This window comes from Mytilus californianus, unplaced genomic scaffold (genome assembly GCF_021869535.1).
Source record: "Mytilus californianus isolate M0D057914Y unplaced genomic scaffold, xbMytCali1.0.p SCAF_1, whole genome shotgun sequence".
Lineage (NCBI taxonomy): Eukaryota > Metazoa > Mollusca > Bivalvia > Mytilida > Mytilidae > Mytilus > Mytilus californianus.
In genome coordinates, this window is record NW_026262581.1 from 41,145,219 (window position 1) to 41,160,765 (window position 15,547).

Here is a 15,547-nt window from a genome sequence, read left to right on the forward strand (position 1 = left end):
GGACATATTATTTTGAAAACCAATGGACTGTTTAGTTTGATATATATTATTTTGTACTTCAAACGAAATCCCTTTCAGTGAAACCGCAGTACAATGTTCATAAATTTTGAATTATGAACAGAAACCATACCTACTAAGTTGAACACAATGGCCTGTAGGAACAATGTCCAAAGATCTTGTTGGTAAAAGCTATTTCATATTATTTTACAGTATTGATTATAAGTTTTTCCTTTTTCTTTTAATTGGTTTTTGATTGAGCAAAACACATTGTGAGAAAGCAAGTAACCATGTCTGGAAATGAGCTTCTATTCAATTGATCATCATTGGATAAGCTCATGGATTTATTCCCCTCAAAATTTGAATATGTGGGAGATTAAAAAATGCTAAGATATCAAAATTATTTGAATAGTTTAAAAATTTGAATTCATATTAGATTTGGTTTTATACTAAGTCAGTTCTTTTATACCTATCCCTAACCTCCTACACATACTATGTTAGATAAAAACCAAACATGTTTGTTACATGTTAGTACATCAAGTGTAAAATAATATTTTATACGTTGAATGCCACATAAACATCTGTATGATGCATGCATATGCTAGAGGCCAATTGGGGTCAGACAGTAATGTATGTGTGATTACAGACAACTTCTAATTTGAATTATTGTAGAAAGGGTTTTGAACCCTATTCATTCTCTTGGAAAAAAGGGGGGATAATGAAAAAAAAAAAACACACTAGAAATTCAAGAACTTGAAAATTGTCTTAAATTACAAAGAAGAAATTGAATGAAAACTAGAAACTGTCAATATACTGTCTTTAGTGATAGACTGTTGTCTGTATTAGATGACAAGCTTTAAGTCAACTTTAGTCCCTGATCAACAAGTTGTTTAATAAATTCAACATGGACTACCAAAGATCTGACATGAAGACAACAACGATTCTTTAAAATACAGAAACATGACTATATGTACAAAGATAGTAGGTACCAGACTTGGGACTTGCACTTTAGCATGTGGTAGAATTTAACTGTTTTTTTCAGTACAGAATCTCCCCATCCCCATATCTCTATTAGAAGAATAACTAAGGATGCATTCAAAAACACGAAGAGTGTATAATAGTTTATTACCAGAGTTGTTAAGTATAGTCACACTTGGTTGTATAATATCATGAATGTGTCTGGAACTAAGTGGAGTCTTGGATTAATAATGTGCTATAGGTAAAGAATATCCTTTTAAATACAGATCACAAGGTCAAAGGTCAATTTCACAGCAGCAATTGGTAAACAAGAACTTAGGCCAACATTTTGGTTCCAGATGATATCTTTTGTACTCAATTCAGAAAGAAAAAGACTTATACATGTATTAGTTTTTGGGTCAAAGTCACATTTCCAAAATCTTTTTATCTATGCCTCAGATCTTTACCAATATTTGGTAGAAAAGGTTCCTTAGGCTGAAAGAGACTCTTATTGATTTTGAGGTCACTAGATCAAAACAGCAATAGGTAGACTAAAATCCATGTAAAGTTCTTGTTTTCCATCATTTGATATAAATTGTCAGCAAATTTACAGTTTTGAACACTGAAACTAACAAAACAATTGTTCACCCCACACTTATACAAATCCATAGTAGGGTAGGCTATCAGATACCAGCCATCTGCAAAAATGACAAGGTGCATTCAGTCTACAGATATGTTATTGTTAATAGCTGAGTAAATGATTGATTTCTCAGTTGAGAAAGACATGACTTCAGCTTCCCAATTCTAAACTTTCCATTTCTATGTAGCAACATTTCAGCAGCACCTGCATATTGAGTATATATCTCCCAGATGATACTATAATATTCCAGAGCTTGCATTTTCTATCATGATTTCCTTGATAGAGGTTTGCTGCTTACATTAGGATGCTTTTAAACCAAGAGTTCCAAGTGGTGAAGTTGAAATCATCCCTTCACAAATTTTACAGACGGCATCAAGTTTGTCTTAACCACAATCCTGTCCTCTTTTTCCTCGAATGTGACCAAAGTAGACTTATCACAGGGTTTGTACTTACATGAGCAACACATCGATGCCACATGTGGAGCAGTATCTTCTTTCCCTTCTGGTTCACCTGAGATCTTGTATATTTTGTGTACTGTATGTCTTTTAGTTGTTTTTCTTTTGTTGCCATGGAATTGTCAGGTCGTTTTCGTCTCATGAGTTTGATTATCCCTTTGGTATCTTTCGCCTCTCCTTTACGGTTACTTGCTGAAGATAGGTTTGGGATACAGACTCATGTGAGATTTAAGATGTGAAATTCTGCTTATATGATAAGATGAAAATACTAGTTGAAATTCAAAAGAATAATTACATACAAGTATAAATCATTATTGGAAAAAGCTAGATTTTATAAAATGCATTCCCATTGTAGATTGTTGATATAAAAATTGATTAAACATAGTTAATGAAATGCTGCTACTAGCAACATCTTGCATAATATATTTTATCAATAATTGTGCACTGAATTGTGAAGTCTTTCTTTTTCCGAATAACATGTACTGTTTTTTTTTAAATTTATTAAGTAGTAAAATTTTCCTCATGAATAAGCTTAAATGCCTTAAAGGTGAAACGCTTGGTTGAAGGTTTAAAATCTTTGGACATTATGTAAGCACTTAGGTAGTGATCATGTTTTTGAAACCTATATTTTATTGTGTCAGTAAACAATTTACAGGATTGTCAAAAGGTAAAAGGTTATACTACTGACAACTGGTGCAAAAATATCCCAAAATTGAAAATACCTGTGTAGTACATTGTATAAGGAACAGTATTGATTAAACTGAAGACATTTATTATACATGCAGTGTTTTAATCAAAATATGCATAAGTGTGCAAATGATGTTACATTGATAAACGTCAATATTATCGCAATGGATGAGATATTTTCTATAGAACCATATTTAGTTTGTCTGTGATGATATGGAAATTACTCAGTGTTAAAAGTGAATGGCAAATCATTCATGTGTGGAGAATTTTTCAAGGTAAATGACTACCGACATTTATTTATTTAAGTTGAAACTGTCTACAGTGTGTGTTTTTGTAAAGTACAGGTATTTAAAGTGAAATGTGGGAATAATTTTGGTGTTCATTGACAAGATTAAAGATTGTAAACTCTGACACTTTTAAATAGGAAATTACTACCATGGCAAGTACATATTCTTCAATTGCCACTCATATGTGGCCTCCGCCTTCCTCGGAAACTGCAACAAGGCTTCAGAGGCTTCAGGAGTTAGAACAAATGAGAAAACAGAGACAGTTAGCCTCTAGTTTAATTAGTAATGAACCTACTGATGCAGGGACTCGATTAAGTCGCAGACAACAAATAAGTGGCTCTATAGGAATTCGTAATAAACTCATTGATAATCATGAAGAAAGGCGAAAGTCTTTTCAAGGAAGACGAACATTAGCAGAAGGTAGAGGATCCAATACTTTGAGTATGTCTCAAGGAAGTTTATCCAGTCGTTATGGAGGTGCAAGACCAAAGAATTTGGAATTAAGTTCATCATTAAATAAAACTGATTCATCTCAACAGTTAGAGGATTATGGTGGAAGAGAAAGGTCATCATCATTAACAAACACAGATGAAAGTCTATCATCTCCATTGTTACGTTCACAGAGTGAGACTGAAATCCTATCAAATCAATCAGCTTCATTTAACAATGCAACAGAGGGTTATGGTAATAACACAAATTTTAATACACGTTTCTCAGAATCAGCAGCAAATACATCAGTGTCAGAAGATGAGGATGATATAGAGAATTTTAGACGCTCCTTATTAGGTATCCAAAGCTTGGCAAATGTCCAAGAAAAAGATGAACCAGTTTTGCATCGAAGCTTACCAATGTATACTAGAAAATCTGGCAATATAGATTCTTCAAAATTATTTATTCATCGATCTGAAGTTAAAGATGAAAATTTCTCTGCAAGAAAATCTACTCCTGTATCAAATGCAGCAAGTCATCAAAGGGTTCAAAACATGGTCAGTGAAAGTATGAAGAGATTGGACAGTTTGTTTGATACCACACCCTCATCCGATTATAAGCGCAACACAATTCCAAGAAGTGGAAGATATCAATCAAGATCTGGGTCTTTAATGTCAAAAGGAACTGAAATAAAGTCTTCACAAGGAATAGATAAAGATGTGGTATTGCTTGACCAAAATAATCATTTGGAAGGAATTGTTCATCACAATTCACTGGAAAAATTTGTTGAAGATGATCGCCCCAATGAAGTTTCCATTGTTAAACATAATACATGTGATTCTGACCATAGTAATGTAAATATAAGTAATGAACATGAGCTTCAACCCAAGAAAAATAGTGAGATTAAACATTTCAATACTGATGAAATAAATGATATAGTATCAAAAACACCTGAAAGTAATGAATTGGGTGGCACAGAAGATGTTGGAAGTAAAATTTATCGATCCGAATCAAATAATATGGAATCATCTGTAACATCGTCAGAAGTTTTGTATTCATCTGATCATAGTGAAAGGAATTTAAAATCATCAACAAAAATTACCACAAATGAAGAAATTCTTAAAAATCATATAACAACAGACTCTGATAGGCTCAATATTGTAACAGAAAGTCATGTTGGTGCGAAAATAAATGGGAGTTTTTCAACAAATACCCAGTCTGAAAATACTGAATCTTTACATAATTTTGGGCATGAAGATGACACTAACAGTGTTGATCATACACATTCACCTTACACTATGCAAAAAGAAGAAGAGGATGATTTATTAGATGCTAGTAATGTTGGATATTTTGAAATGGAAACAAAACAATACAATGAAAGTGATAATTCATTTAATCATGAAACTGACATATCCTCAGACTTTCCTCAATTTACAAATACAGCTGATTTTCTTAATTATGATAATGATGAAAGAAATACATCTGAATCAGAAAGAAATTCAAGTTATGGTCGAATTCAGGCTATGGACAAAATTTTATCAAGAACCTATGGTAATTCTGATGAAAGTTATCATTCTCGGTATAGAACATTGCCTTACTCTAGAAAGGAACAATCAATTCCCCTATATAACAAATATGAAAGTGAAAATTCTAATGTTAGAAAAACATCATTAGGACCTACTGGAATATCACAAGATGCATTAAGCAGAATAAATGATTTGTTTGGGAAAAAGACTGAAACTACAATGTTTAGCAATAGTCAGTCAACTGTTCCACGAAGAAGAGCTAGAGATACTTTAACAGGTTCAAGGACAAGTATTTCTCGTTCTCGATCAGATGCTGGAGAAAGTGGCTATGAAGGTAGGCGAGCTACGTTGCTGAGCAGAAATTCGGATGGAAAAAAAGTTTATGTCTCAGGAAGCAATTATTCCTCTGTCGATTCAGAAGAAAAACAACAGCCTTTTAGACAATCCGTCCTCTCCAAATACAGCAGAACACAAGACCAAAATGAAAGTAAAATTGAAGGCATTCAAAGTAGATCTAGGAATTATTCAAGCAGTGGTATTCAGACCTCTTTAGGTGATTCTACATTTCAATATACTAGAAGCAGGTCTGTAGACTTAGATAATATGAAAAGTAATAGTGAATGTTTGAACACAGACACTAAATACACAAAAGACTATATGAAAGAATCTGACGACAGTGGAGTGTCATTTGAAATATCAAAAATAATGGGTGAAATTTCATCAGAATTTCTTACAAATGATGAAAATGATATGCAGTATTCAAATGAGACATTAACTCCAGACACCATTATTGATGGAGATTTATCAAATGTTCAAAGTGAAGGAGACAATTGTGATACTTTAGAGGAAGAGGTAACATTTAGTAGTTCATGTCAGGTTGAAGTTGGTCAAGTCTTGGTTTGTGACAATACTCAAGAAAAGGAACATGGTAATGACAATGTTATGGATAAAACCATTACAGATGGAAATATGGTTTTATCTGGAGATCAGGAAAACCATACTGATTCCGATTTTGATACTAAATCGCCAAATCAAAACCAAAAAGGAGATGAAGAGACTATTGATGAAAACATCTGTAAAGATACAGAGAAAAAGTCCTCTGATGAAACGGATAATAAATCGATGACAAATAGCACTTCCTTAAACAATTCAAAGAAGAAGAAAAACAAGAAGAAAGTGAAAAAGGGAAATAATTCAGATACTACAAAACTTATTGTTTCACATCCAAGTGAACTATTTAAAAAAACTAAAAAGGATGTGAAGACAAATCAAGAAAAAGTAAAAGAATCTAAGCAAATGGAAACAAAAGGCAAAGAAAAAATTGACAATAAAGACAAAAAACAAGTCACAAGCAATAAAAAAGAAAACAAAACAGATTTCAGCAAGTCAAGTGAAAAAGTTAAAAAGGCTAGTGTGAAAGATGTTGGAAATAAAGACAAAAAGAAAGAAGAAAAAATACCAAGTGAAAATATTGAAAAATCAGACTCAGTTGATGAAAGTCCAAAAAGTCGCTCAAAACTAAAAAATTTATTTGACACCATTTTTCATCCATTTGATCACAAAAGTGAGGCATCTCCAGTCAGCAGTGTAATACTTGATGATAATAAATCTCAAAGCTCAGGGGAGAAAACTCCAGTAGCTGATGATTGGGAAATAATTTCTGACCCACTCTCAGATCTTAATGTTATACATGAAGACAACTATGCATCTTTTGAAAATGAGGACATAATTACAGAAACTGATTCTAAAAAAAGGAAAATATCTGATGAATTAAGTGGCATGAGTACAGACAATTATGAAACTGCTTCTGATAATACAATTAGTGGAGGCTCAGAATATGAAGAATTCTATGAGGCTTTACCAACTGAACTATTTGGGGAGGCGTGGAAGGAAAATGAAATCCAAAATGAAACTGAAAGAAAAGAACAATTTGTTTATGTTTGTGCTGCCTCTAAAGTTAGAATGAAAAGGAAGAAAGCTCCTCCAGTTGATAAACAAAGGGTGGAAAATGTGAATCAGTGGATAGAAAACAATTTGTACCCTAGTGAAAAGTATCCACAACAAGGAGAAAAGGTGGCAAACAAGAAGTTTGTGGATAGCAATCAGTTTGGTCAAAATGATGAATCAATGAACACAAGAGAAAATTTAGAAGCAATGAATGAAAGAGAAAATTTATCAAAGGGCATGCCAAATCATTGTGTTGATATTTCTAGTCAACAAGTTATGAAAACTCAGTCGAAAGACATGACATTTGAAAAGAATGAAGAAGAGCAACTTTCTAACCTCATAACCATTGAAAAAACTGATAATATAGATGAAAAAACAAAACTTTTCAAGACAGAGACATTTTGTGAAAATAATGCGAGAAGTTGTGAAAAAGAAGAAGTACATGACGATTCAAAGTTATTAGAAAGTGTTCCGCTTGACCTTAAAGCTTCTGATAGTGGTTTTACAGATACTCTTGTTAATGCTCTTAGAGAAAAACTTTGTCAATCTTGTCAGGGAGTATTAATTGATGTTTTAAAACAAACATACTTTACCAGATGTGAACAGATTGCTGAAATACATTTACAATCTCCTTTAACAACCCAACCATCATCAAATGTAGATACAACATCAATAGATGAAAAAGATCATACAAAAATAAGCAAGACAACTTCAGTAGTTGAAAATAATCATTCGAAAACGTGCAAGACAAGCTCAGTGAATGGAAATGATTATTCTGAACTGAGCAAGACAACTTTAGTAGATGGAAAAGATCATTCCAAAATAATTAAGAAAGAAACAACCAGTTTGAAGAAAATTCAGAAACCTAAAAAGCTAGAAGTTACTGACTTACTCTATGAAAAAACCAACAAGGAAAATTTAAGTTCTTCAGATTGCTTGTTAGCAACAGGACCAGGAAATACAGTATATGATAACACTGAAGTAATTGAAAATAATGGCATGCAAAAGTTGAAACGATTATCATCGCCTAAAAAATCTCCTCCTCCTGAAAAGGCAATTATTCTAGCTAAAAATGACAATTTCAAAGGTACTCCAGGCAAGACGAGTCCTAATAACCATACTGCTGAAATAAAGACCAAGGGAAAAATGGTTAGTTCGGATAAAAGTAAAACGAATGGCAAAGTGTTGCCAAAGTCTGAACCAAGGCTATGTCAACAGAATCCTAAACATGTAAAAACTAAACAAGGAGTTGCTAAAGTTGACGAAGAAGGAAAAGATCCAACCAGTGGAGAAGATGAGGAGTACAAATTACCTCATTTGAAAGATAATCCTTTTATCAAAAAGGACAAATTAGGGAAAAGCAATAGTGAACATAACCAGAAATCAGAAAATTCTACAAAAAAGTTTATGATCAAAAGAAGTATGAGTTTAAATATTGATTCATCAAAAGTAGATTCTCAGTCTAGTTCAAAAAGTTTATCACCTGTAAAAAGGACAAGCGAATTAGCAGGTGCATCTGAATTTACTAAAACTGAAGATATCATTAATGGAAAGGAAAAAAATGAAATTGAAACATTAGTGAATGAGACATATAAGAAAAAGACTGAAACTGGAAAGGAATCGGAAAGTAAAAATAATGACAGCCCAATTAGAAAAGCTAGTTTTAGCAAAAAACATTCGCCGAAATCTCCGAAAAAACCAAGCATGTTTGATCATTTAAATTTTGCAAAAGAGGTTTGTGGGAATATTGGAGAACCAGATAATATTGACAAAAAACTATCGGAAACTGAAAACTCATTGAAAACAAAAGAACCTCCTGAACTTAACAAAATACCATTAAGGTCTAAAACTCCTCCAAGAAAGAAGAAATTTTCACCTTTCGGAGGTAAAAAAAAAAAATAATTCTTCAGCTGTGCTTTACTTGGAACTTTAATTACTGCAGCAAAACATATATGGAAATTTTTCTTGCCAAATTAACTGTTGTGCCTATGACTTTGTTTAGCATGTGATTTGCTTATGTTCAGAACATTCTTGCCTTTAATATAATTTTGCATAGTTTAATCTGTAGGTTTTGCAAATTAGGAAACTGTATTGTATATTTATATCCCACACTTCAATGAAATTTAAGGCAATTTTTAAGTGGTTCATCAATCTGTCTATTGAATAATAATGAAATTATCATTGTGGCAATTTTGTGGGTAATGTGTAGTTAGACAAATAATTTCTCATCATTGATGTTTTAGGCCAATATATTTGGAAATCTGAAACCAAAAACAAATATTGAAGTTTCGAAACATAAGGAAAAGACCTAAAAGAAGTGCCAATCCTGACTGTTGGTACAAATAAAATCCCTAGAACTTATTTTATTTATAGCTTACCAATCCCAAGGGCCATTTGGACTATTGCCATTACTTTGCATCTTCTGTCATCTATCTTTCTCCTTATGATTGGAAGATCCCTTCAAAAGGAGTCTAGTTTAAGTACTAAAATGCGGGTCTTGTGACTCTTGTCTTTAAGATTCCCTTAATTCTGTTTTCCTTTATGACCCCTCTAACTGCTTATTGTTTCTTAGTTGACCATTTTATAAGGGATAGCATATAGTTATACAATCATAACAAAGAACAATACCAGCATTTAGCAATGATTTTGAGTAACCTGGTCTGCCAACAACAAACTGATCTAGTTCTAGAAATAAATGAACGGCTTAACTGAGGCCATTCTGATAACAACAAATATTAAAGTGCTGTCCTTAAACAAATATTTCTATTGGTTATATGTGTCATTGGGATACTGTCTTTAAATATTTTATTTTCTTTTCATAGTACTAATCCTCTATTGGAAAAGAAGGGAAATGGATTAACATGTATACACAACAATCACATGAAAAACAACCAGTAAAGAATGACATTGTAGTTGCTCTTCTTCATCTTGATGCTCACACCTTTTAAAACAAATTCATAAGAGCCACTTAAATTGACCTGATTGCTTATAAATATCCATGTAACTTGAACTCTGGATGATAGTTGTCTTATTGGCAATCATATCACATCTACTTATTTTTATATAAAAGATATTTGTGGTAGAAATTCAAAATTTTCATGAATGTTGTCTTTTTTCATTGATGTATTTAGTGTGCATCAAAATTATATAAAAATGAAATATAGGTGTGTGTTTTTATGTTTGTTTTTTTTTATAGATATATTAGATTTTTTGGCATGAAGAGGATCTCTAGATTTTTCATATTAAATCAATTGAATAAACTAATGATAAATTTTATGAAAAAAATGGGTTAGAAATAACTAGAATTTCAAAATATTTTTCTATAAAAGAGTATTTGATATGTAAATTGTTTAAAATATTAAGATATTTTATAGTTCTTAAGTTAAATTATTACATAGCATAGGAAAAAGTCAGAGATTACAAAATGTTAGGGAAAAGGTGAAAATATACTGTGGATTCATTTATCTTCATGGGTACCAATTTTCGTTAATTGAGGTAAAAGTGCATTTTCGTGGATATTTGATTTCGTGGTTTTATAAATTAATGCATACATATTCTTATAGAAAATTTGTAATTTATTGAACATTCGTGGTACCCCTGTACCCAATAATAATGAATCCATAATAAGCAAAAATCCTTAAGTGTACTTTTTTTATATTGAAGAGGAGTATGTGGGAATAATAAATAGATAATACAGAAAACATGCTTTTCTGCATATAGTGTCTTTAGAATGTTATGTTTAGAAAATTTTAGAGTTTACTGTCTGTGTGTTTGCTCTTTACAGTTATGGAAAAGCTATTTTTTTTTAAATGGCAGCATCAATAGTTGTATAATTGCATGTATAAAATGCTATATCTAATCACTAAAAAAGCAGTTTTTATCACATTTCAATATTGGTCAAGCTATTGCTTTAATTTACTATGTATATCTTTGCTTGTTTGCAATTTCGCTATATGATTGCATAAATGTTAAATTTGTTGTTATGCTTCTTAATCTCACCTGCAAACAAAGAGGTTTTTGGAAGTGAAGGCATATGTATTACATTTCCAAGATGCCAATGATCCCAATCAATTTTAACTTTTGATGAGTCGAGTGAACCAACACCTTCTAACGGTACAAGCTGGTAGAGTAATAAGGATGGATACCCGAAAGTATGCTGCGGTTGTCTTAAAACCTTGGGAAAATAATGATACACAAAGACAACAACATCCTAGATTACTGCAAGGAAATTCTTTATTCTGTTCTACATGTTTCGCCACTTACGGTGGCGTCTTCAGAACAATTCAATGATAGGAAACAAATACTGAAGTACATAAAATGCGGTGCATATGGTCCAAATGGTACGGAATGTCCTGTGAGGTGTTTTCTATTTTGGAAAAGATACTGACAATTCATTATTAACTTTTACTTTCACTTTCATTTTAACGTCCTCAAACCTATTATTGTGACGTAACGTCTTGTTAACCTTTGTAACCCCATATGCACCGCATTTTATGTACTTCAGTATTTGTTTCCTATCATTGAATTGTCCTGAAGACGCCACCGTAAGTGGCGAAACATGTAGACCAGAATAAAGAATTTCCTTGCAGTAATCTAGGATGTTGTTGTCTTTGTGTATCACAATTTTAACTTTTAATTAATAAGTCAATTATACATTTGTAATAAGGATATTTGATGTTTCTTATTCAGTTGAATAAATGTCAAAATAAAATAAGGAGATGTGGTATGATTTCCAATTAGACAACTATCCACCAAAGTTCTAATGAAGTGGATGTCAGCACATATAGGCAACCGTACAGCCTTCAACAGTTATTACCATGTATGTTTTTATGCCTCTTATCTACCCCAGTCCTGTCCCTTCTTAAAAAATCGTACAGAAGAAGCCAAAGGAACTCACGATGGGTTTGTGCTCTGTCTATTGGTCAGTCTTCGTTCGTCAGTCCTTCCATTCATCCATCTGTCTGTCTGATGAGTTTTCTGCACTGTTATGTAATGCTTCTATCTATTAATGAAATATTTGGTATAATGTCATATCATTAGAAGTTACAGTTTGTTTTGTTTGAGTGACTTTTGTGGAACAAAGAAAAAATCTTTAGAAATATGAATTTTACAGTTTTCGCTGTCATGCCTGAATCAAGTGATTAGATATTTGGTATATATAGTCATATCATAAGAATTTACAGATTAAGTTGTGGGAGATTTGTCTTGGTTGAACAGTTTGTGCAGAAGGTTTGGCCCTAGGACAAAGATAATTGCTTGAAAATATTAGTTTATGGTAAACAAAAAAAGTTATTATTCTTCAGGGTTAACTTGAAGTACTTTAGAAAATATTTGCATTGTAAAATAATAATTTTATCTGATTAATTATCAAAATTGAAAATAACAACTAGTCTTTCCAAATTTGAATTAAAAATTCACCAGACCTCCCTTATGATAAAATGATTGTCCCTTATAAGTGTAACTCATCCAATGGTCCTGCCAGGAGGGAACATTGTAATGCAATACCCCAGAATAAAAATAGAAATAAGGATGTGGTATGAATATTAATGAGACAGCTATCCAGCAGAGACCACAGGATGGGGATGATAACAACTACAAGTCACCACACATCCTTCAACAATGAGCAAACTGTATAGTAAGCTACAAAAGGCCTTGGCATGACAAAATGAGAATCAATTAAAAAGAGAAAACAAACAGCCTGATTTATGCTAAAAGCAAAAAAAAAAAGGAAAAACAATTTTGACAGACAGCAACCAAAGACAACCACTGGATTACAAGCTCCTGACTTTTGACAGGCACATAAAAAATAAAGCTTGGTTAAACATGTTTGGGAGTGCTTTATCCTCGGTCTAACCTGGAAAATTGCACAGCATTATAGAAAACTGTAAAAATTAGTTGGCTCTGACCAATCAGATTGATACTAATTACAAACAAAACAAATAACAGAATGACAAAGTAAGCAAAGTGCCAATCTGAGAGTAGCTTTCACACTTACTGAAAGCTAGTTCAAACCCCAATTTCAACTAATAAATAAATATTTTTTTATGATTTGAATTTTTAAAAGTATATTCAGAATTCCATTTTTTTTTAATGCAGATTTTGTTTACTGGTCATTTAAGTTCTGGTTTAAGTTAGTTTGGCATGAATGTATACAATTTAGTACACATGTTCATTATGATGTGGACTTTAAAGAAATATCTGCCAAAGTGGGGTTTTGATCCAGATTTTGTGGTTCATGTAAATGTGATTATAAGTTAGCAGTGCATGTTGTCCCATGGAGACCTATTCTTGTTATTTGAGCTTTGCTGTCCAGCAGTTTCTCAGAAATTTTAACTTTTAAGAAATTTTTAAAATGAAAAACATAAGGGTTAACCAAAGCTTTTCTGATGAAACTTTAATACTAGATTTCTATTAGGCAAAGAGACAGAAACTTGATACAAACATACAGTCTTCACCAAAAGATATTCTATTCAATATATCGAGCTCTAAATTGTACTGAGTCAAATAAAATTTTGAAGAAATTAAACAGAAATTATCAAAGATTTGCCATCAACACCAATTCACCAAATAACCAAGAAATATTAATGTATGACATAAGACAACAACCGACTAGGTTGCTGACATGGGGCAGGAATAAAAATGTGTGGTTGGGTTAAACAAAAGTTCTTTTTAAAAGACCATACACAAAAATAGATGAAGCTAATTACTTACAAATAACAGTCTAATAGATAACAAAAACATGAATGTTAACAAAAGAATAATAAACAAGATTGTACTCTGTCAAATAATACTCACAGTTACCAAATGAAAGCTAAAAAAACTAAACCTCTGAATATGTGGTGAGGTTAAAGTAGTTTTACATTGCATGAACACATCTAGACCATCAATAGGATGCAAAAAATTAAAGGCACAAGATAAAACCTTGACAGTCCAGCACAATATGATGACCCCTAGATGCCTTTTGAGAATTTTTGTCTCGCCTTCACAGAGTCAAAAAGAGAGACCTGGTATGCAGTTTTGGCAGAGGCATCAACAATTTGTTGATGTTTGTGATTAGGTCAGTTTAAGGGGAACCACTTAAGGTAAATCAATTATATTTGGTATGCAGTATAACGAGCATTGGTTTATCTCATTTCCATTGAAATTTTTAAGCCCTGCCACCTCAGTCAGGGTTTATTGACCTTGAATCTTTTGCACAGTTTAGGCTAAGGTCAGTCTAAGGAGAACCACAAATGGTAAATCAATGATATGCAGTTGTATAAGCAGTCTAAGGAGAACCACCAATGATAAATCAATGATATGCAGTTGTATAAGCAGTCTAAGGAGAACCACCAATGGTAAATCAATGATATGCAGTTGTATAAGCAGTCTAAGGAGAACCACCAATGGTCAATCAATGATATGCAGTTGTATAAGCATCGGCACATCTCATTTCCTTTGAGATATTATTTGGTCCAGTGCCCCCTAAGTCGTCGTCTATTTAAGACTTTTGCATAGTTCACATGTTAAAGTTTGTGATTAGGTCAGTTAATGGGAACCACTTATGATAAGTCGATGATATTTGGTATGCAGTTGTATTAGAATTGGCACATCTCTTAATCCAGTAGAAAATCTACAAGCAACAATTTTCAGCAAAGATACAGCCATTGCACAGATCAACAGAAAGTCACATAAACAAAAAGACTTAAAAGCATACAAACTCCCAATGAAACCCTTAGTGATATCAGGTGCCTCTGAATAGTAACCATACTGATTATCATGGTATACCTGAGCCTAATGGTCAAAATCGCTAAGGAGTCAAATTCACATATACCGGTAGTCAAATTGGTAGAAGAGTTAAGGAAATATATTTCTATTGATTTTGACTTACTAACTTATAAAGAATGGTTACCAGTAATATGTGATGGTGACTGTAAAACATTTGTAGTGATGGTATCATATTGGCTGAATATAATTCCATGACTAAAATGACAGTAGTTGTGCTTTCTGTATTGGTCATATGCTCTTCATAAGCAAACTAACTGTGATATGTATATACCATTTGCATGTCATGGACATATTGAAAAGGAAATTTCACTTGCTATATCAGTAATGCCCCTTTAATTGAAAGGTCATTTGGATAGATAAGATGTAGATAGTCTTCTATGTTATAGTTTGTATGTAAAGGAAAGAACATCACCTATCATGGCCAAATTAAAATTCAATATGTAGGGAAGTCTCTTGATGCATTCTCCTAAATTTAAAACACTGATGGATTCAGTCGAGGATTATGCCAGGCAATGGGTTAAACGCGAGAAAGAAGAAGTAGATACTCTTTCCGAATGGATTAATGCTGTGAGGTCGTTGATACAAATCAGAATTGAGAAACTGAATGGGTCTATTAATACCCATGCTACATCAATCTTTAAAGACCCAAATGTACAAAACACTTGTCCTACCTCCATGACAACTATGTTGTTGTCCCCGCAGATAAAGCCCCAAACAACATCGTTTTGTGTGTAAATCACATTACATAAACTGCTTGATAAATTAATTAGGCATTGACAATTCACTTGGAAACTCAACATATACCCCCACAACACTTACTAAAGAGGAAATCCTGGATAATCATAGGTCTGTTCT

The 15,547-nt window shown here is 32.5% G+C and overlaps 1 protein-coding gene across 4 annotated transcripts in view; it reads left to right on the forward strand.

Annotated features, from left to right (window-relative positions):
• Positions 1–2,580: 2,580 nt before the first annotated feature.
• LOC127701559 (extracellular matrix-binding protein ebh-like) overlaps positions 2,581–15,547 on the forward strand; it is a 64,316-nt gene continuing 51,349 nt past the window's right edge. For all 4 annotated transcript variants that reach the window (XM_052205502.1, XM_052205510.1, XM_052205520.1 and 1 more), the window contains exon 1: positions 2,581–8,810. In XM_052205502.1, coding sequence (XP_052061462.1) covers positions 3,173–8,810 — 5,638 coding nt within the window. In that variant the 5' untranslated portion in view covers positions 2,581–3,172. The remainder of the gene's footprint in view (positions 8,811–15,547) is intronic.